Source organism: Carlito syrichta, unplaced genomic scaffold (assembly GCF_000164805.1).
Source record: "Carlito syrichta isolate Samal-C Ts95f unplaced genomic scaffold, Tarsius_syrichta-2.0.1 Scaffold297925, whole genome shotgun sequence".
Lineage (NCBI taxonomy): Eukaryota > Metazoa > Chordata > Mammalia > Primates > Tarsiidae > Carlito > Carlito syrichta.
Window position 1 is genome coordinate 40,712 of NW_007242021.1, and position 22,723 is coordinate 63,434.

The 22,723-nt window shown below is 43.6% G+C and overlaps 1 protein-coding gene across 2 annotated transcripts in view; it reads right to left on the reverse strand.

The window, feature by feature from the left end:
* The window catches only part of KIF5C (kinesin family member 5C), a 155,694-nt gene that overhangs the window by 25,276 nt on the left and 107,695 nt on the right, over positions 1-22,723 (reverse strand). For both annotated transcript variants that reach the window (XM_008054687.1, XM_008054688.2), the window contains 9 exons: positions 22,229-22,297; positions 19,387-19,593; positions 16,834-16,980; positions 10,701-10,889; positions 6,253-6,370; positions 4,013-4,089; positions 2,817-2,926; positions 704-805; positions 447-507 (listed from right to left, as the gene is read on the reverse strand). In XM_008054687.1, the coding sequence (XP_008052878.1) occupies positions 447-507; positions 704-805; positions 2,817-2,926; positions 4,013-4,089; positions 6,253-6,370; positions 10,701-10,889; positions 16,834-16,980; positions 19,387-19,593; positions 22,229-22,297 (1,080 nt within the window). The remainder of the gene's footprint in view (positions 1-446; positions 508-703; positions 806-2,816; positions 2,927-4,012; positions 4,090-6,252; positions 6,371-10,700; positions 10,890-16,833; positions 16,981-19,386; positions 19,594-22,228; positions 22,298-22,723) is intronic.

The window sequence follows — 22,723 nt, forward strand, 5'->3', positions numbered from 1 at the left end:
CCCCAGCTAAAGGTAAGCTTCATGAGGGCATTTTATTGATATATCCAAGAACCTAGAAGAATGCCAGCCCTTAGGAGATGCTCAGTAAGCATCAGTCCAATGTTGAGTGGAACTGAGTCACAAAGAACAGAGGCTGGAAAATTACAGGCACCAATGTGCAGTTCTCACTCAAGGGGCTCCAGGGTTACAGCTCTAAGGATGAATGGGTGGAAGGGTGGAAGGAAGGAAGGATGGATAGATGGATGCATGAATGGATGGACGGCAAATGGATGGATGAGTGGATTCTGTCAAGAGTTGGGAAATGAATTCTACAAAGCTCACTTTTCCACAGGATGTTTTATGTCTAAAATGGCACACATAAATGAAGTGTTAGAATAAACAATTCAGCAAATAACAAACTAATCTGCTCTTTGAGACTGAAATGACTTGGGAACTATCCTGCGTACCACGGTCTCCTCCAGGCCTTTGAGGTCTTCTCTGGCTTGTTCCCTTTTATCATTGAGCAATCTGAAAAACAAGAAGGTATCATTACCAGCAAAGGGGAATCAGAGATTCAAGCAGAGGCTATTTGCATCTACAGATAAACCAACAAAACAAGCCATCAACCACACAAATAGACCTTCTCTGTTTTTAAATTAGCCCAATCTAACCAGAATATCATAGGGATGAGAGAAAACAGAGGAAATATTTAGAGTGCACTCACAAGAGCTTTTCCAGTTTCATTTCTCTCTCTTGGTCCTCTATTTTCAGCTTGTTATAATCAGAACTGAGCTTCTCCTGTTCCAGTTGCAGTTTCTGATTCAAACTGAAATTGAGAGGAAAAGCAATATATTCCACATCAGTCTGAAATTCTGAGTCATCCGGCTAAAACCATGGTTCTGTTCCAACCCCATTAGTTCTGTACAATAAAGGCGGCAATTCTGGAGGATTTGGAGGGATCAGAGAACAACCTCACAGCTTCCTCCCTGTCCAAGTGAAAACTAATTTCTGGGACGCATCTAAAAGGCATGAAACATAAGGCTTTGAGGATGTATTTATAGTTTGCTTGTGCAAAAGCTTCAGGGGGAAAATAATGAGATGGGGAGAAGGAATGATATTTTAAAACAGACAAAGAGAGCCCAGCAAGGAGACTTCTGCTTCCTCGGCCCCTCCAATGGCAAGCACTCACTGGGGTAACCTTATTTGGTCACCCTGACTTTCCCTCCACTCTGGTGTTCTGAAAGCATCTCCCTAGTCCAAATGTCTCACTCCTGCTCTGTTTGGAGCCATCGAGAAGCGGGTACAGAGAGAGGAATTACAAAGAGGAGAGAGTCTGAGCTCTGTTGCAAATAGAGACTTGCCATCTGTTGAGGGCGTCTGGTCAACATTTGCATCAGCCCAAGACTCATAAAACCTTTCGTATACCCATGCCTAAGCCCCTGTAAAGGAAGACGTTAGAAAAAAAGGCCCAGAGTCCATTTGAAAGGTATAGGCCAAGGAAGTTTCTCCACCTCCTAACTCACTCACGACTCCCCCTCCCTCTCTTCTTCCTTCCCTCCCTCCCCCCTTCCCTTCCAGGTGCATTTTTTGAAGGTGATTAACCAGAATTATAAACATGTGAGATGCTTGAAGGGGAAGGCACAACACAACAATGACCTGGGGGTAGCCCGTGAGGAGAAGGGAAGAGAGGATGTAGAGTGCTGTTCTTAGAAGAGTGTGTGCACACAGCCTGGGTCACACAAGGCTCCTGACCTCCCTCTGCTACCATTCTCCTCTTTTAAAATGCAAATGTGGTGTGAGAGCAGCACAAAACATTGAAGAGAGATTTGGATCAGTAGTCTGGAGAATTTCACTCTAACTCCAGTCTGATTCCTATTCAGCAACATGACCTTAAGTAAATCATTTCACCTTGTTCCCCATCTAGAAATCTGTTCCTAGGTCTACAGCCAGTGGGAGAGGAAAGAGCCTTAGGTCTAGACCCTGGTTGGGGAGGAGAAGGGGTTTAGGGGATGGAACTGCATTTCAACATAATTGGTGTGTTTTGTAATTCTATGCCTTTTATTTGGAGCGCTTAAAAACACTATCTTATGAACAGGTTCAGAGACTGTCTAGGGAACCCACTGGGCAAAGGTGCTAGGAACTCCCAGGAGCGGATCCCAAAGACACCTGCCAGCTGGGCAACTTCTGTGTCATGGGGAGGTGAGGGAGAAGGGCCTTAGGGAGCAGGGGATACGACACCTTAGCAGTTACCACAGAGCAGCAGCACAGTAAGGAGGTGCCACCAGAGGCAAACTGCAATGGTGCCATCCTGGTGGCAGTGCTACAGGTCGCTGGCACCTCCATGCGCAAACACATGGCAGTGTGGGTCCCTAAGGAGTGTGCAAGTGTGGCCAGTGGCTGAGTGGCATCGTGAGCATGTATGAGTTGGGGTGAGGAGGCGGCAGTGCTATCTTCTCTGCAGATCCTCAGACCTCAATTTCTTTTGGTGCTTTCATATAGACAGTCTCCTCATCTCCCGGGGCATGCGTGTGCCCAGCGGAGGCTCCCACGTGACTCTGCCCCTCGGGGACCAGGAAAGGCAGCTGGGCCCGCCTGCCACCTGCCACACCAGAGCCCCAGGAGGCTCAGCTCACTGCTAAGCTCCAGATGGGAGAACAGACCTCGGAAGCAGCACGCCCGGCCTGCTGCATCACCAGGGCAGTGCACAGAGACAGCAGGACCAGGAGACAGGGCCCTTGGCTAAAAGCCATGTCCTTCTGGACTACACCAGGAGAACCGAGCCATGCCCACCCCTTTGCCTCACCCCCATGCACTCACAAACCCCTGGGCCAACTCACTCCCGAATCTCATCAATGATTTTCTGCTTCTCCTCAATCTCGTCTCGAAGTCTGGACAGCTGCTTCTGGTGAGCTTCCCGGTGGCTCTCCATCTGCTGCTCCAGTGCCTTCTGCAACACAGGCCAAGAGAAATATGTCATCCACTCATTGGCACTCAGCCAACTCTGTGACAAGCCCTGGATCCACGTCTACCTCCTCCCCTGCGCCCCTCGGATGTCAGACCCCCAAACTGGGGCATTTATGACTCTTGTGCTCCCAGAACCCAGCCTTGCTTTATAGGGATGACAAAACCCAAGATCTGTTATAAAACCAGGTGGGCCCCAGGAGTAAATTAGTCCATTAATAAAACAAAAAGTTTTCCCTTGACCTTCACCTGAGCTACCTGGCTCTCTGACCAGGTCAAACAGAAGACTCTGACCTCATACTACCTGAGCAACCTCAGCCAAGACTTGAGCCTGTGTGAGTGGCACTTCCTCACCTGTAAAGGTAAGATAAAAGCCCTTGCCTGCCCACTGCACAGATTTATAGTGATGTTCAAAGGAGACCTTTCCACCAAAGCTCTCTGAAAACAGGAGAGGGATTCATCACAGTGAGGCATGGTTTTATTCTGACAGCTAGAGCAGGGTCATGCCGTGGGCACGGCTTTAGCTGTGAGCTTTCGCTCAATGAGGCGCACAGTTCGTCTAAAACTAATCAACGCCTGACATTTCATATTATTCATCTAAAAGTCTAATTTTCCAATCAATTTTCCCTTACTATTTAAAAGGTGACCAAAATAAAAATCTCTGTGTTTAAAATGGAAACTCAAATTGGGACTTTCTTTCCAAAGTTGGGGGAAGAGGTTTGCTTTCACTCAAATGAGAGGCAATTGTTTCTTCAGAAGTTAGCCCCGATGACTGGCCAGCACAGTGCTTGGGTGCTGTCCTTGCCCCCTAATCAGGAACTGTGAAGACGAAGGTATTAATGCAGCATAACTGCCATCTACAGACATCTCAGGGTTTCTGGATGTTCCCAGTTCACTTCTAGGCCAAGCCACACTCTGAGACCAGCTTTGAATGCCCAGCATGGTCCCTCCTCTCCCCTTCCTACACTGTCTTACACAGGTCTGAAGGCGACAGATTTTCCTAGAACAAGAAAACCCAGTCCAAATGCATCCAATGCACACCGAGCTCGATAGAAGGGGTGGCTGCACACACCTTCATTTCCTCTGCATCCTGCAGCCGCGTCAGATGTTCCTTCTCCTTATCCTGGAAGCTGACTTCGTGCATTTTTTCTGTTTTGAATTTTAAAAGATGATTTAATATTTAACTGGCAAGACTCACACCCAAAAGCAAAAATGAACCCTCCTCCCAAAAAAGGCAACAGAATGAAACATCAGCTTATATCACCAATTACATAAAGGAACGGGCAAGGATGTGTAGCTAAAGTCAAAGGGACCCACGGCATACTTAAGTCATCCCAACTGACTTGGGGGAAAGTGGGGATTGTAAGGGAAATCTGCTCACGGTGCAGGCTGTCCTAGAACCGCATCCTGGCTCTATGTCATCTCACACCTCGGAGGACTCATCTCCCACCTGGCCTCTGTTTGTGACCCTAGAGGTTATGTGCATTATCGGGCTTTGCAGATGAGGAAGCCTCTGTGACTGTGAGGTGGCCTTTGGATTCGAGCCACTGTGACAGTCCAGGAAGAGCTAATTTACCTCCCATGGGTAAGCTGTTTATTCTCTAAGAATCTAGGGCAGGAAAACATACTCTAAGGATGAGAACAAGGGAAATAGAAATATAACACTTTTGAGACTAAACCAGAAGGCCCCATATCTGGAGCAGGGCTGCTTCTGTCTCAGCATACTCAGTGGACGGCACTCCCTGAACACATGGTGCAACAGGCAGCCCCAAAAGCAGGGAGCTGGGGGGATAGGGGGGAAGATGGGAGGAGGTGGGAGCAATGAGGAGAGGCGGGGGGGGAGGGTGGACAAAGAGTTAAGACAGTGACATTCAAGTCATTATTTCTCTCTAGTTTGTTCCACTTTATCTCGGGTCTTTTCGCCTCTACTTCAATTCCACTCAGTGGCTTCAGTCACAAGTGGGAAAAATTACTTTCCATGGCCAGTTTTTGGTGGCACATTCTATTTCTAACAATCATTTACTACCACACAAAGCAAATGCCACAAGGTCATAGCAGGGTGGGTATGTTCCTCTCCTTTTTAAAATCTGCCCTGGCATTTGAAAGAAAATATACTCACGGAGCAAATAACCATATAGCAACAATGAAGGGAATAAAAAAGATATCATCACCAATCTTATTGCCTTCTCAGAACCATTTTTATTTTAAATATTAGTTTCTAGGAACACAAGCAACTATTCATTTTTAATATTTTTAGTAGTTATAAATAGAGTAAAGATGAAATTATGTATTGTGATTTTTAATCTGAGCATTTAAATGTTTATGCTGTATCATAAACATTGCTGTGTACCTTCATGTATTTCACATGGGAAAAAAGTCCTATTAAACAGCATATCATAGTTTATTTAACTCTTAGACAGTTAGACAGCTTCCTTTTTTCTTTTTCTTTTTCTTTCTTTTGCTGAACTAAAATTCTGCAATGAATACTTGAGGCTTGATGACCACAAGGTATAAAAAAAGTTACGATTATTATGTATTTTTCAAATTGCTTTCTGAAAGAATCCATAACAATTTTCATTGCAATCCACAAATATGCATGTTCTGGCTTCACACTGCACGCACATACATTCTTCATCCTGCTCTAGTTCCTGCATTTCTAGTCCCTTCTCTTGAATTTCTGCTTCTGTTTATTCATATGTATTCAATGTTTCCAACGTGTGAGGTGCTTCCCTAAGCAAAGGGGGCCGGGAAATTGTCCGGCAAAGGAAAGAGCTCATTCAAGGGTAGAAGGTTCTAGAGAAGCCATGGCAGTACACACTTATATTAAGAGCAACTGGATGCCATGGTAGGGTTAGAGGCATTGGGCTGGACAGAAATAGAATCTGAATTGTAGAATCATCCTGTGGGATGCAGCATGGCTGTCCCAGAGCAGACAGGGTGGGGCACCCAGATGGATGTAGCCACAATTCTTAATTTTCCTGGATAGTGACCATGAGGACAGAAATGAGCACAACCAGAGGGGCCTCTGGCAGGTAAGACAGACAGGACTTGGTGACTGACTGGAGGCAGGAGGTGGGGCAAGGGAGGACTCTGACTTGGGCAGCTGGGTAGACTGAGGGCAATGGAAAGAAGAGCAGATTCAGGATGGGGACAGTTTTCTAGAAATGTCTCCCCCCACCCCAGTTATGCTATTGCTTGCAGTATATGTAGAAATACCTTCAGTGAACAAATTAAACATCACAGCTCCAGCCAATAAGAGAATGTCTGATTTAGGCCAAGCGTTTGACACCTGCACAGTAGTCAAATATTTACCTTGGGCTCGGAGCTTGGCCAGCTCTTCACTGAGCGAGTCCTGAGATTCTTCCAGCTGCCTCCTCTTCTGTTCCATGTTCTGCATGTAGTCTGTCAGAGATTTGATCTTGGCTTCATGCTTTAAATAGATCAAAAGGAAGAGTGAATGACTAGCCAGAGGTAGTCCAGGCTTGCCTCAGACTACGTGGTGGGAAAATGCAACACAGGAGGAGTCCCCCGAGCCCCGTTCCTGAGTACCACCACCAGATGGTGCATATTTCACCCTTGACTCAGTATTCAGTGTCATGGATCAAGAGAGTCCTCTGTTTCTTCCATCTGCTTCTCTGCCTCATTCCCCTAGCGTCCACTCACGGCCGTGCCCCTCGCTGCCATCCACTTAATGTGAGATGCCAAAGCCCAAGCTGGTTTCCTTCCTCATAGAAAAACATGCTGGGGAGAAAGGGCCTAGGAAAATGTCCAGGGTTGAAAGCCTCACTCTTTGATCGCTCACCTCTGGATTCTATCTTTGCAACTCAAATATTCCATCTTTTCTTTTCCTGTCCTTCAGACACACCAATTCCCATCTCAGGGACTTTGTGTTTTATATTTCCCTCTATCTGAAAGCTTTCCCTGTCTACGGCTATACCACTCTGAACATTCCTGATCTCATCTGAAAGCTTTTGCTCCCCCATCACACCCCCACAACACACACACACACACACACACACACACACACACACACACACACACACACACACTGCCCTGGCTAGCTCCTTATCACACACACACACACACACACACACACACACATACACACACACACACACAGCCCTGGCTAGCTCCTTATCACTTAGGCCCCAGCATTTCCTTACAGTACCTAAGTTTTACACGATTTACCTTATCTACTTTTTTGTAACCTATTAGCTCCATGAAAGTAGGTGCTTAATAAATACTAGTGGAAGGAATGAGTGAATGGGAGCTTGTTGGCTGAACAGGGACAGTGACGACTTCTAGGAAGACGGAAAATGCATGAAGAACATGCCCCGCTCCAGATCTGGGAGCTCACATTTAGGCAGGAAGACCTGGACACTGTGCTTGAATCTAATGAAATAACTTCTTCAGGAAACACGACTCCGTTGGAGCAGTCATTTTATAAGAATACCTTTTGATGAAGAGGATGAGTGTAAACAAAGAAGACAGCGTTTTGGTTGGGAATATTGTGTCAAATTCCTTAGATCATGTCAGAAAATAAAGAGCCAAGGTTTCTATTACTTTTGAACCTTGGGAAATAATGACTGTATCTTTGGCTTTGTGTAAATTGTAGCAGAGCACAAATTAGCACCCAATTGAACACTGCCCTGTGCCTAATGTAGAAAGAACTTTCTAACACAGATATTCTTTAACCCCCCAAATGTTAATATTCTTGACTCAGATCTCATCTTCAAAGTCAGTGTCAATCTGACAGGTGGGCAATGGGAGTCCCAGTCATGGACCCCACACTTAAGAGCACCCCATTGAGCCCTCCTCTGGTTGCATCCCACACCACTGAGTGAAGACTGCATGGGCAAGAGAGGGCACCCACCCTCTCTGGACCACACTCTGAGTACAGAGAACCTAGAAATTCCCTATACCAATGACCCAAAGGTTCCACCCAGGACTGGCCCTGCCTCCTCCTCATCCACTTATATGATTGCAACTGACACAGTTTAATCAGTTACATCAGTTCACAGTGGGTGCAGAGGGGACTTGGACATGGAGATGGTATGTCCAGCTAGAAAGAGAAGAGGGTGGGTTGTTTGCCTTGGCTCGCAAATGTTAGGGGCAGGACTGCCGTTCGTATCATAAGTGATTCAGAAATCACAGCTGAGGTACATTGCTCCCGAGTGCTTATCATTTTTTTCAATTTTTATAAATTATAAAAATGTCTTTTTATGGGTGATAACAGTATATATGGTTATAAGAGATAAACATATAAAGCAAATCCATAAAAAGTGGTGTAAGTTTTACCCATCAACCACTATAACAGTATCAACTCTTTTCCCCTTATAATTCTGGTCTTATCTGTAGGAATGTGTATTTTACAATGTTGCAAAAGTATAGTGTGGATACAATTCAGCATTTTCATTTTCACTTAACTTTATATGATTATACTTTCCAAATGGCTAGCTTTTATAAATTTTTTATAAGAGCTGCACAATATTCTTCCATGTAACTTTATCTTATTAGTCTGTCAATGGATATTTGAGTAATATATTTTATTATAATGTAAAATAGCATTGTACTCAATACTTTGCACATATGCTTTTAATACATTTAATCAGGAAATGATAATACCATGTGAAATAAAAATTCTTCATCTTTATTATCAAGAAAAAGACTGTAAGTAAAAGTACTGGATCGAAGTATACTTACATTTTTATGGAATTTGTATTTACAAGGTGCTTTCCAGAAAGTCTGACCAAATTATACTTTTATCAGCAATGTACGAGGAGGGACCCCCAAAATTCTGGAATTATCTTTTGGAAGCGGGCCCCTTGTAGTACAGGCTTCCCCTGCTAAGTACGTGTTCTAGGAACCTATTGGCATGAGGGTACCAGTCAGTGTTGTCGTGAGAGGCTGTGTTCAGCTTCAGTGAATTTTTTTTTTCTTTTTTGGAGATTCTTTCAAGGCATTTGCCCATTTCATGATGGGTGATTTACGAGTGCACCTGCCCATACTGTGCTGAGTGGTCAGAAGTTTTTGACCAAAAACAGCATGACTCCTGTGCCCCATCCTCCCTATTCACCTGATTTCACCCCCAAGAGCCCCTTTTTTTTTCCTGGTGAAAAAAGTCCTCAAAGGGCAATGTTTTACTAATGTGGAAGAGGTAAAACAAAACATAGCAGAAGCATTAAAAAGCATAAAACTGGTGAGTTCAAAAACTGTTTTGAGCAATGAAAAAAAGCGTCTTGATAGGTATATTGCATCAAAGAGTACTCTGAAGGTGATTGACGTTTAAACACGTAAGAATAAATACACAATTTTTATAAATAAATTCCAGTTTTTTGAGTCCCCTCTCATATGACTACATCAACTTCACTACCACACACCAGCACGAATAATCTTTTCAATACGCTTTTGCTTATTATGCTCATTATAAAATAGAACGTTGTGGATCTATTTTAGCCAGGGAAGTGAGAGATGTTTCTATGATTACGTATTATTATGGTCAAAAGCATATCAGAATGAAAAACGTTTTTGTCTGCCTCACAGTATTACTGGATGCACCAATCCACATTGGTATCTGTCTCCCCGAAATGACTTTGGCTGTTTTAATGCCTGGCATAAGGCAGTGAGCAGCACGCAACTGAACCACTCCCAGAAGCATCAGACCCAAACACCACACTCAGATGGCAGTCTGGAAACTGGGTTGCTATTTTCTGAAACTACCTTACTAAAATGAAAATGCCATTCCAACGGGAAGAAGAGCAGCCTTCCTTCCTAAGCAAATGAGATGTGCCCAGGGGCTTGAAAAGCCCTTGAAGACACGGGCTTAGGGTTCACACACATTTTAGTTTTGAGTGCCAGTTCTGCCATTCACTGGAGATACGTGTTTGGACAACATATTTCATCTAAAGTCTCAGTTTTCTATCCAAAAAAAAAGAAAAAGAAAAGGAACAATAATAAAACCTGTCTACCGATTTTTTAAAGATCAAGTAAGAAAATGCATGTGCACAGTATACATGTACAGTATACGGCAAACACTCAATAAAACACTACCTGCTACTATTATTAGTAGCAGCAGCAATAGTCTCTATTTTCACATATCAAACTGTATCTACAGTAGAAAGTAAAAAATAAAGGAATGTCGCTTTATCTGACAGGAGTTTTAGAGATTCCACCCAATCTTGTTCATTCATTATCTATATACCCTTCTACAGATAAATAGATCTTTAAAAAGGGAAGGGACTCGGCCAGGTTCAGTGGCTCAGTCTGTAATCCCAGCACTTTGGGAGGCCAAGGTGAGAGGATTGCCTGAGCCCACGGGTTCAAGACCAGTCTGGGCAATTTGGTGAGAACTCATCTCTACAATAAATCAAAAAATTCGCCGGGCATGGTGCCTATAGCTCCAGCTACTTGGAAGGCTGAGGCGGAAGGACTGACTGAGCCCAGCAGGTCGAGGCTGCAGCGGCCATGAGCATGCCACTGCACTCCAGTCTGGGGGACAGAGTAAGACTCCAACTCAAAAAAAAAGGGGGGTGGGGTGAGGGGAGGAACTCAAGGAAATTCATGTAGTTCACACAACAAAACAAAATCTAGCCTTAAGAATAAACCTGGGCCGTCACTGCCTGGGGAAGCCATGCGTATGGAACGCCGAGTCCATCAACTATCCCCCATGATGCACTATCAGTACCCGTAAGGGCATGGGGGGAGGAGATCTCAAGAGCACAAGGTTGTGCAGTGAGGAGGAAAGGAAAGGAGAGGCCCACCTGGGAGATGAGCAGCTGACAGGCCGCCAGCTCCCGCTCGCTGGCGTTCATCTTCCTATTGGAGTCCATCTGGGCACTCTCGAGCTGTTTGCTGCGGTTCACCAGGGACTTGACCTCTGACTTCATCTTGCTGATATACAGGCGGGCCATGGTGAACTCCTCCTCAATGACTCCATTCACATCTGCCAACTGAGCACAGGAGGGAAACACTCAAACACTGCCTATGATTTCCAGAGGTTCACGGATTCAACTGCATGATTCTCAAGATGACTGAGGATTTCTGGTTCAGAATCTTAACCCTAGGACAAATCCAAAATGACCTCTGAAAAGTACTATACATCCAACCCCAAGTTCTCTTAAGCCAGATAGTACTTTCAACTGAAAACCCCTACTAAATATAACCCACAACTAGCCAGGATTTTCATTACAATTGATTTTTAGAATAAAAGAAATGATAGAAGAAAAAAAAAAACACTGAAGATTTAAAAAAGGAAATAACTTCAAGGAGGTACTCCATTCAATGTCTCACATCTCACATTTCTGTAAGAGCAGAGAGGCCTGGCGCTCTTAAAGGTGACCCTAGATCCCTATAAAAACGTAAATCAAAATTTCAATTATGTTCTCTATAGTCTGCTTACGCGAGTAGAGAAGTCATCTAATGCCTTCAATGTGTTTCTATGGCAAGGATTGAAATTAAAAGGTCTTTCTGCACAGTCCTCAATTAAACGGACCATCTAGTGAATAAGAATGTCCCATTCATTACCAACGGCCCTCTAGATGAAGGCTTCTCAGGGTGACTTTTCATTACTATGTATCTGCTTTTCCTTGCCGTTTCACTCCTGCGGCTTCCTTGCAGGCAGTAACGTATTTAAGAGCATACGAGAACAACAGCCTAAATTCACCTTAGAAGAGAAGATTCTGACAGCCAGAATTCCTGCATGATCTATATTTGCTGTCCATGTTTCAGAGCCCTCCTGGAAACAAAAACTGAAGCAAGATACTTCAGACGGAAAGCCATCTGTTGAAATGCAAACATGGTCTTGAGGAGCAACTGATCAAATGAGCAAGCAACTGTGTGCGTATTTTGTTGGGCCACCAGAGGGCAGCCGAGCACCTCAGGAGAAAAGAGCCCCCCGTTCAGAATCCAGCCCCGGAACACAGGCTTCCATTGGTTCTAAGACAATGATTCCAACCATGTGGGGTTTTTTTGGGGGGGGGCGTTTTTTTAATGTTCCACAGTCCACTCTAACTGCCGACCTTTGTCATTATTGCCATCGTTAACTCCCCGTGTAACTATTTTGTCAGTTAACATTTGAGAGCAAAGAAAATGGTATGGGGTAAGAGCCCTGAAATCCGGCAACAAACATGAAGTCACTGCTGAGTGCCTGTAACTTGGCATCAACCTTCTGTAAGAGCTCAACAACAGCATACGACAAGTGACTCCAACGTCAACCAACACAATGCAGAATCCATGTTAAAAGAAGTTCTTGCTAAGTCAGTGATACTTCTGACTGCCAAAGATTTGCCTCCCATCGCTTCCGGCTACATTCCCCTTTAGAATCCAACAGCATGGAGACCCTGGGTGAGAAAAGCCTGAAATCTTTAGCTTCAGTTTTGTTTTTCTGCCTTTGTCATTGGTCCAGTATGGGAAAGGAATGAGAAACCCCTTCCTAAGCCTGACTGGTTGTATCCCATATCTCATCCAGGCAAAAAGATAAAGAAACATCCATCTCCTCCACATGAATTTCACACCCTATACCAGTAGCTTGGGTACTGTGGAAAGAGGATTAACCCCTTTTCTTTTCTAAGTCTGCCAAAGTAGGACACATAGTGTTTTATGCCCAGATCCCATGTAAGTTGGGGCAGAGCAAAAAATATATAAAGACAGACGTCCACCAAAGTGAGAACTGGAGGTTTCTTCTCCCAAACCAGAACCATAACTTCTGAAGCCTATTCTTGTCTTAGGAGAATGAAAAGGAGATTTTTGAGTACGTGCCTGATAGAAATAAACAATATTCCCCAAAAATGGATGTGTGTGCGTGCGTGCGTGTGTGTGTGTGTGTGTGTGTGTGTGTGTGTGTGTGAAAGTCTCTCTCTGTCGCTCAGGCTGGAGTGCAGTGACTTGATCACAGTCACAGCTGCCTTGACCTACTGGTCTCCGGCGATCCTTCTGCCTCAGCCTTCCTGTAGCTGGGTCTACAGGCACATGCCACCAGGCCCAGTTAATTTTTGATTTATTATGGAGATGAGGTCTCACCAAGATGCCCAGACTGCTCTTGAATTCCTGGGCTCAGGCAGTCCTCTCTCACCTCCCAACGTGCAGGGGTTACAGGAGTGAGCCACTGTGCTCAGCCCCAAATGGATTTTAACTGTGAGGATTCTTACCAATGCAGAGTTCATATTGTTAGTGGTTTCACGCTCAAAAGTTTCCAGTAATTCCAGTATACTGTTATTTCAAAAAGAATACTAAGAATTTGCTGCTGAACTGTTATTTACAACTCTCCCAGGGTCTGACAATGCCCCAGCAGTACATATGGACCATGGGATCCAGTACAGATGACCAGTCCAGGAATAAAGCTGGCACCAGGAAATCGCCAGAAGGCATGGCCTGTGGCTTCCACCTGCCTCTATGGGCGGAGTGGCCTCGCCCTGACCCCGCCCTACGTCTCTTGAGCATGGCTTGGCTGTGCCTGGAGAGGAACCACTGTCATTTCTAGGCCAGGTCCAAGGTAAGGAAGGCGACTTTTCACATTCTAAGGCCTACAAGTCAGAATGGGACTGAATGCAGTCAGTGTGGGTCGAAAAAAGTTTAGGGCAGCCAGTCTAATCCCTTGCATTTCCTCTACCTCAATTTTCTATTCAGTTTGTGACTAGTTTCCTGGAAATCTTCGACTGAAGGTTAGCCCAGTGCCACAGATACACGAGAGGCTCACCAGCAAACCTGAATAAAGTGAACACTGGACTTATTTGTTTTGTCGAGTAAGCAAAATAATGTCTGGACTCTGGAAATGTTTCAAGACACCACAGGGTGGGGCTGCAGGGGAGGGCAGATTCTGGCTTTTTTTGCTCTTTCCTGGCTGGCTGAGTGTGTCATATTCTGGAACTGAGGAATGGGGGAGATTCTAACAGTCATCTTTTCCCCTCACCCCAAAGTCCTACCAAGAGGAAACTTGTGGGAATCTGATAGGATTTTAGGACAAAAATGCAAGATCGCTAAAATAGATTTCCTTAATCTGCTTATTTTCTTATATCAAAATAATTACCAGATCAACTGATGGTCATGACCAATAAGAAAAGTAGCTGAACCTATAATGATAAATCCAACAAGTATTTGTAGAAGTCACGTAATTTCTGAGCTGACAACCTTTGAGATTATCTGATCTCATCTTGTCATTTTACAGATTAGGAGAGTGGAACCAGAGAAGTACAGCAAGTTGCCCAAAGTCATACAGCTCTTCCATTAGCCCTAACAGTTAAATTATAACTGTAAGAAAGAAAAAAAAAAAGAATGATTGAGAATATAATGATTTATAAGTGAGAGTTATCAATGAAATTAACTAGGGTATCCAATGTCTGGAATCCAAAAATAATCTCAAAAACATCCAATCGAGTATTTAAAAATAATCTCAATCATACTTCAGATTCCCAAAGGAAAGGACTCTTTTTTCTAATGCTGAAGCACCCAGACACTCCTTGATTTCATTAGCATTTTCATCAGCTCTATTTTAGAACTCAGCATAAAAATACCTTCTTCCTTTATCGTTATCAGCAGCAGGCGCCAGCTTCCCATAAATCAACCCTAACTTCATATCGTATCACGGGCCATTGAATCATCCCACCTCAGAATTTTATCGCTCAACAGCAACGTATGGTTCAAAAAATTAAATCCTTGAATATAAAATCGCCAGACTGAAGCGTAACAAGATTAACTCTATAGTATCTGAGAAATCTGTGCTAAAATTAGATTCATTCACAAGGATTCATGAAATATTCAGTTACAATAGAGGTTCCATGAAAGAATGGTTAAGTTTAAAGAGACCATATACTCTAAGCCTAGATATGCTACACCATCCAGAAAGGGCTTTGGATGTTTCCTAGAAATGGTCTACATATGGGAACCTAATCTTGGGAGTGTTTTCCAGTATTTAACAACCCAACTCACGACCTGAGTGTCCCTACTCAGCAGATCGATGTATATATAATTCAGCCTTCTTTTTTTTTTGAGTTAGAGTCTCACTCTGTCGCCCAGACTGGAGTGCAGTGGCCGCTCCCGGCCACCGCAGCCTCGACCTGCTGGGCTCCGGCGATCCTTCTGCCTCAGCCTTCCAAGTAGCCAGAATTACAGGCATGTGCTACCTTCTAAAGATAAAATGGCTAAACTCAAAGAATTTGGTTTTAGAAATATGTGAGTGGAAGGTAAGCAATATAACACCACTCCCCAGCTTGATAAACCAACATGCGTATATCACTGACAAGATACTGTATTGTTATTATTTTTAGATTAGAAAATATAGTTTATTTAAAAGTAAATGAGGGAGAGAGAGAGAGAGAGAAGGATGCTGTATTATTATAAAGCTATGGTGATCAAAATATGATCGCTGGGTGTGGTGGCTCATGCTTGTAATCCCAGCATTTTGGGAGGCCGAGGTGGGAGGATCGCTTGAGGCCAGGAAATAGAGAACAGTAGAACAGCCTGGGTAATGTAGTAAGACCCTATCTCTACAAATAATAATAATAATAATAATAATAATATATTTCTTAAAACCAACATTTTGGTATTTGCATAAAGCATATGTCAATGAAATAGACCAAAAACAGTGACACACACTTTTGGGAGAGATAGATACGTTCATTATCTTAATGGTGGTGATGGTTTCATGTGTACACATATGTCAAAACATCTGTACACTTTAAATATGTGTAGCTCGATGTAAGTAAATTATACCTCAATAAAGCTATTTTTTAAATGTCTCTAATCTGCTTTTCTGGTTAATGACAACAATGGCATCTATATGTGCTGGCAAACTGTCAATGTTCTTGGCTGATAACATTTTTATTCTCTCTCTTCCCTATTCCTAGTTTCTGGCCAACTTTGTACCACACTGGTTCTCCCCACATCTCTTTCTTCCTTGCTATCAAGAGCACCAACCTCAGGGGATTAATCATGATGGGTTTAATCCAATTATAGTAATCCTGTTCCCCTCTTCTTTCTCAGCTGTTTGGGATGGTCATATGATCCAATTCTAGCCAGTGAAGTATAAAGGTATGTCTAATGGGGACTTCTGGGATATGTTTCCCTCCTGGATGAAAGCAGTTGGCCTTTTTGGCCCATTCTGCCTTAGATATGGTTGAGTGAGGATGTGAGGACTGGTGCTGTAGCAGCCATATTGCTACCATGAGGCACAATCCTAAAGATATGAAAAGGAAACAGGCTGAAGATAGCAGAAAGGAAACAGAGAAAAAACCTGCATCCTTGACATTATTGAGCTACTGTACCAAACCAAAATTTGCTTCTCCAACGATAATAAACATAAGAATCACCTGGAGACTCTTGTTAAAATGCAGACTCTGACTCAGTAGGTCTGAGGCAGGGCCTGAGAGGCTATAGTTCCAATAAGCTCCCAGGTGAGGAAGATTCTAGACTTATATTGTGAATAATTAAATGTGGCTTTATTTCTTAAGCCACTGTTAGAATCCTGTCACTTTCAGCTAAAAGCTTTCCTGATTCATACTAACTGGTTGGAGAATTTTCACTCTACTGGGTTATTTTAGAAAAGGAGAAACACAATTCTGAGACAAGAACTGTTGCTTAACATGTCTAATTCCAAACTTCTGTGACACTGGCAAATAAATTCGAGGAATAAGCCAGTTCGCTTAAAGCCAACCAAGATTCGAAGACATTCTCTAGATTTGAAAGGTAAATGTTTTTTCTCCTCCTCTTCACCCAACAATTATTGACTTAGTCATTCCATCAGTCCTTTTTTTGGTCATTCATTCAAATACTTCCGAGCACATGGCAGACGCAAAGCACGATGCTAAGCACTGAATACTTAAAAGACGAAAACGCGACCCTGCAAACTTAAAATTATGCCATGATAAGAGCCGGCAGAGAAGATTAAAAGGGCTGGCTTACGGTCTTCACGTCGTTGGTGCCAATAATTCCACCTATCTCCCCCAGATCCTTCAACAACAAATTCAGGATCTCGGTGGCCCTTTTTTTCTGGTGGTTGCTAAGCTCTTGTAGCTGACTCAGCTCTCTCTGTGTGGTCGTCAGGGAAGTCTGAAAAGCAAATTTGAACAACAAATTACAAGGGTTGCTCATCAATTTCATAAAGCATGACAAAAAATAACAGCATCGTGTAGGATGGCGTTCTTTTATTGATTCTCGTGTCTTCAGTATAAGAGTCCTTCTAAGGCAAACTGTAGCCTAGCACTGCTTTCTTGCATAGGAAGAGGAATTCCAAATCAACAAGTTGTATCATGCCATGGCATGCTATATGTCTACATATCAGATGACAATTTTCAGGTCAGTGAAATAAGTTATTAAAAACAAATAAAGTTACCGGACTCAGTGGCTCAGCCTGTAATCCCAACACTTTGGGAGGCCGAGGCAAGTGGATTGCCTGAGTCCACGGGTTCGAGACCCACCTGGGCAACTTGGCAAGACCTTGTCTCAACAATAAATCAAAAATTAGCCAGGTGTGGTAGCACACACCTATAATTCTGGCTATTTGGAAGGCTGAGGCAGAAGGATCACTGGAGCCTAGCAGGTTGAGGCTGCAGTGGCCGGGAGCATGACACTACACTTCATTCTGGGCCACAGAGTGAGACCCCAACTCAATAAATAAATAAATAAAGCCAAAGAAGGAGCCCTTACATTTATAGCATTTACTCACATCTTTCCACTTAACTAGATGCTGTTTCAGTCCACCCTGTTTTATTCCAGGGTCTATACAGACCTGCAGATGTCCCCACCTCTGCTTCTAAACAAACCTGCTCCCTGGGCCACTTCTATATTCCCACCTGACGTCATAAAAATAGATAGGTCTGGAATAGATGGCCCAGAGGAACATTAATAGATTCAGAAAACAACTCAGAAAAGGTCTTCTAATTTTCACAGTGAAGCTGAATTAAACGCTATTCAAAATTCAACTAATTTTTCAAAATTAGTTAAGTTTAACAGATAGCTTCTTACTGTATAGCAGAACCTGTATTTTCTGGCCAAACTTTAACCCACCCATTTCGTCTTCATCTTTTATGTACATTGCCAAAAATTATGGATTCTTAACTAACTCTCAACATCAGTAGAACAGCCATCTTTTGGCATCTTGGTATTAAGTCAGCCAACAAAGAATCCCCCTACTCCTAAAATTATGGAGTTAAATGCAAAGACACTTACATAATTATTCCATATGCAACTGTATTAGAGCATTTTTTAGTGATCTGACTAAAAACAGTATCCTAAACTGGTTACTAATGTATTACGAAAAACATTTTATTGTTTTGAGAAGCAAATAATACCAAGGAGTAGCTCAAAGAATCCTGTTGAAACACTAAGCCGAGAAAATCAAAGTCTTCCCCTTTCCTAACTGACTTCTTCTGAATGAGTTTGTTTGGTCTGGCATCGCCAACCACTTATGTCATCTTGTTTTTAAAATCCACAGGAGGAAGCAGTAGGAAAGTCTTCCTCCATGCAACTGAATGTGTGTAGGGAGGAGCAATTCCCATCAGCCCCACTCTCCTGTTCCATCTGCTACTTCCCCTTGCCCAAGAGAACTGGATGTTTTCCACAAAGCAGGCTGGGCACAACCCCATGATGCCAAGCCATTGGGCAAAGGTGCCAAGGGCAGCGGGTTACAGCCACTCCACTTCTCTGCTACCCATTTTCCAGGTAGGAAAGGACACATCCCACCACCAGCATGGCGCCAAATGCTCACTGGCCCTGCTGCTGCTAGCTTACTGGGCAGAACCTGCGGTTCTTTCACTTGGATAATCTAGAGACAAGGAAATGGGCAGACTGAAAAGCACCGGCTTAAAACAGGGCAGCAACCAAACAAGGACAGCTTAGTTCTGAGCTCCTGAAGGGAATAGCAGGGATGAGAAGTAGAGGGAAAGGAACGAACTTCATCCAGGAAGGCATCAGCAGGAAGAGTGAAGTCCCTTCCTCCTGTGGGTCCCCCACTCTTGCTTGTTAAGAGCAACACTTTGAGATTCACTGATTGGTACTGTAGCATGTGCAAGGGTCTCTGCTAAGTGCTTTACATCAGCTGGCACGAATTCTCACACTGTGCAAGGAGAATGTTATCATCATTTTTACAAGTAAGGGAATGGAGTACTCTAGAAGTTTAAGTGTCTTGACTAAAGACCAAGAGCTGTGAAATCAAATTTGTGACTAGCATTTTTCTGGCTCCAAAGTCTTTACTCTTGACTCTTCCCACAAGGAGTCCCTGCTGATGTAATAAATTATCTGGATAGACAGCTGTGATATGCAATTCCAAGATGAGTGGATAAAAGTCACCTCCACAAAGTGTTCTGATTGTTGGAGGACCTCAGAGAATGCATCTAAGTCCAACACTAAATAGCCATCCAGTCACTGCCTTCCTAGACAAGCTGTCTGTCAAACATCGGTCTAAGTACAGGAATGGCAGCCGAGGAAGCCCCGCTCCCCAGACACAAATGCTCCCACCGTTTTCTGAGCCAGCTCATCCGTCAGCTGCTCATTGGCCCTGGTCTTGTCCTCCACTTCCTGTGACTTCTGGTCATAATTGACAGCCAGCTCCTCCAGGGCCTGGAGAACTTCTTTCACCTCATCTTTGGCTGCCTCGTTCTCAATCTGGAGACGCGTCAGCTCCTCCTGTATCTTCTCATAGTCTCTTCTCGTGGAAGCTAAAAGCTGGGGAAGTGAGATGGCATGGACCTGGTGAATCTAATGTTCAGATGTTTACGTTCTGTGCTGTATCCTAAAGAAAGCCACTTTGAAATCAAATACAAGAAAACAAGTTGGAAAAGTTCAGGATGATGGGACACCCCACTATATGATCCAGATGCTAAATAAAATTATTAAAAAGACATGTTCTTGTTTTTAAAATCTGTTTCTCTTTTGGGTTTTATTTTAAAGCTGTATAGACTTTGCTCAAAGAGTAAATGACACGTTAAAAATCACTGTGCTAGCCAGGTGTGGTGGCTCATGCCTGTAATCCCAGCACTTTGGGAGGCGGAGGTGAGAGGACTGCCTGAGCCCAGGGGTTTGAGAGCAGCCTGGGCACCTTGGTGTGACTTCATCTCTACAATAAATTAAAAAATTAGCCAGGTGTGGTGGCACACACCTGTGGTTCCAGTTTCTTGGAAGGCTGAGGCAGAAGGACTGCCTGAACCCAGCAGGTCGAGGTTGTGGTGGCCCTGAGCATGCCACTGCACTCCAGCCTGGGTGACAGAGTGAGACTCTGACTAAAAAAACAAACAAACAAACAAAAAAACCCCACTGTGCTCTGTAGCTGGTCGGCTAAACAGAGGATGGGGAAATCATAGCTTTTAAAATATTATCAAGACTTCACACTGTAAACAGGTTGATTTCAGCCAAAACAGTTTAAAAGGGCGATCAGTCACTTTGTCTTAACATCCATCATGAATATATAGAAGGATATAACGCAAACATTATCATTAGTTAAAAGTGAATGCCTGGGCTTGTGGATGCTTTCATTATCTCTGTCCCTATTGTGTTTTCTGAATTTTTTTCTATAGTGAACAGATATTGCCTTGGTAATACAGGAAAAGAAAAACATTAAAGAGTCTGAACAGTAACAGGAAGGAAGTTTTATCCCAGGCAGCTGTGCCCATGCTGCGGACGCAACAGAGAGAATGGGAGAAGGGCAGAAAACACTAAGCACACAGAAGGCTTCAACTAGAGCAAAGACCTTAAACTAAATCAATAAATCAATTAAATATGGCTCACCTGATTACAAAGGCATAGGTTATCTCCCTACCAAGGGAAGCATGGGGGTGGGGGGCGCATTGCCCTGAAGAGCTGACAGGGCACAAGGAGGAAGAAGGGAGTGGAGGACTGGGATACCTAGGACATAAACCCAAACCACCTGCTGTCAATGCGTTGTGAGATTCAATCCATACCATGTTAGCAACAAAGCAGAAAGCAACTGAAAGCACAAAAGTTTTAGCCTGGGCATCATAGTAAGACCTTGTATCTACCAAAAAAAAAAAAAAATCAAAAAATTAGCCAGAGCCGGGCACAGTGGCTCAGCCTGTAATCCTGCGCCTTGGGAGGCTGAGATGAGTGGATTGCCTGAGCCTGCGGGTTCGAGACCCGTCTGGGCAACTTGGCGAGATCTCATCTCTACAATAAATCAAAAAATCAGCCGGGCAAGGTAGCACACATCTATAGCTCCAGCTACTTGGAAGGCTGAGGTGGAAGGATCGCCGGAGCCCAGCAGGTTGAGGTTGCAGTGGCCGGGAGCAGCCACTGCACTCCAGTCTGGGTGATAGAGTGAGACTCCAACTCAAAAAAAAAAAAAATTAGCCAGGCTTGGTGGTATGCGCCAGCAGTCCCAGCTACTCAGAGGATGAGGCAGGTGGATCGCTTGAGCCCAGGAGGAGGTCGGACCTGCAGTGAGCCATGATCGTGCAGTTCAGCCTGGGCAACAGAGTGAGACCCCCGACTCAAAAAATAAAAATAAAAAGAGTACAATATATAGATGGCCCTCAGCAAAGGAATTACTAATCGCTTATGTTTGATAGATTGGCTGACTGTCCTTTGTTTAGGTTCTTGTTTGTAAAATACTTGGCAAAAACATCACGTAATAAAAACCCTAACTGAAGAATTGAATGCTTTGGGGAAGCGACTGAAAACAATTCGCTTCCTTTTTAATGTATCGCATATATGCTGACACAGCACTTGGGGCCCTCTCCTCTTTGCTTTCCCCTCCTCTACCCTCTGCTTTCATTTTTGTTTCCCTACAGGATAGCAGAACATGGCATATATCAAAGACCTCAGCCGGCTGATTTGCAAAACTGAAATAGGCTAGAGCAGCAGGACACAGTAGTGCAGGGTATGAGGAAATGGAATCATCCTTGCCCAAAATAGGGCATGGTGGCTCACATCTGTAGCTACCAGGGATGCTGAGGCAGAAGGATCATTTGAGCCCAGGAGATCAGGGTTGTAATGAGCTATGATCATACCACTGCACTCCAGCCTGGGAGACAGAGCGAGACCCCATCTCCTTTAAAAAAGGGGGGGGGGGGAGGAAAAAAAAAGAATCATCTTTGCCCAACTACCAAGCCAAAGGTCTCTGCTCTCCCAGCTACCGATTCGCAAAAACCCCAGAGCTCTCAAAAGTCAGACATTTATTTTCTACATTCAGTGAAAATCAGCTTTTAACAGATATTGAAGGGAAACAAATTTTCTACATAATTCAGTGATTTTTAAAAATTCTAGCAAACTAAATTTCTGGAACAAGCATCAACAACCAAGAGTAATACAACAACTTTGTTAAAAAAAAAATTATTGCATTCTTTACCTCATCCTGATCCAGCATCTGTTGCTTCAGTTTTTCAGCCAGCTGGCTCTGCTGGTTAATTTCATCGTCCTGAAATGAAACATCACGTTTGATTTTTGTGGTTAGTTATGTCATTTTTGATAGTCTGGTTTCCCGACAACAGTCGGCTACATAAGCTTGCTCATAAGATGGAGGGAATGGTGCGGTGCGCCTCCACAGAAAATAAACTGGTTCCAAGATCTTGTTTGGTTAAAATACCTCTTCATCCACCTTTCTCAGCAGATGAAACATCTGGATATTCTGGGATATATGATACCCTGCACATTCAACCCAATTCCTACTCATCCAGAAATCAGATATCTGGGGCTTGGGAATTCAAAGACATTACCAGTGAATTCCTAACTCAAAAAATAAGGGAGTGAATTTCTAACCATCTGCACTGTAATATATGAACATCCCAAGTCTTGTCAAATGCATCAGTAACCAGGAATGCTGCCACCTGATGGGTAGGAAAGA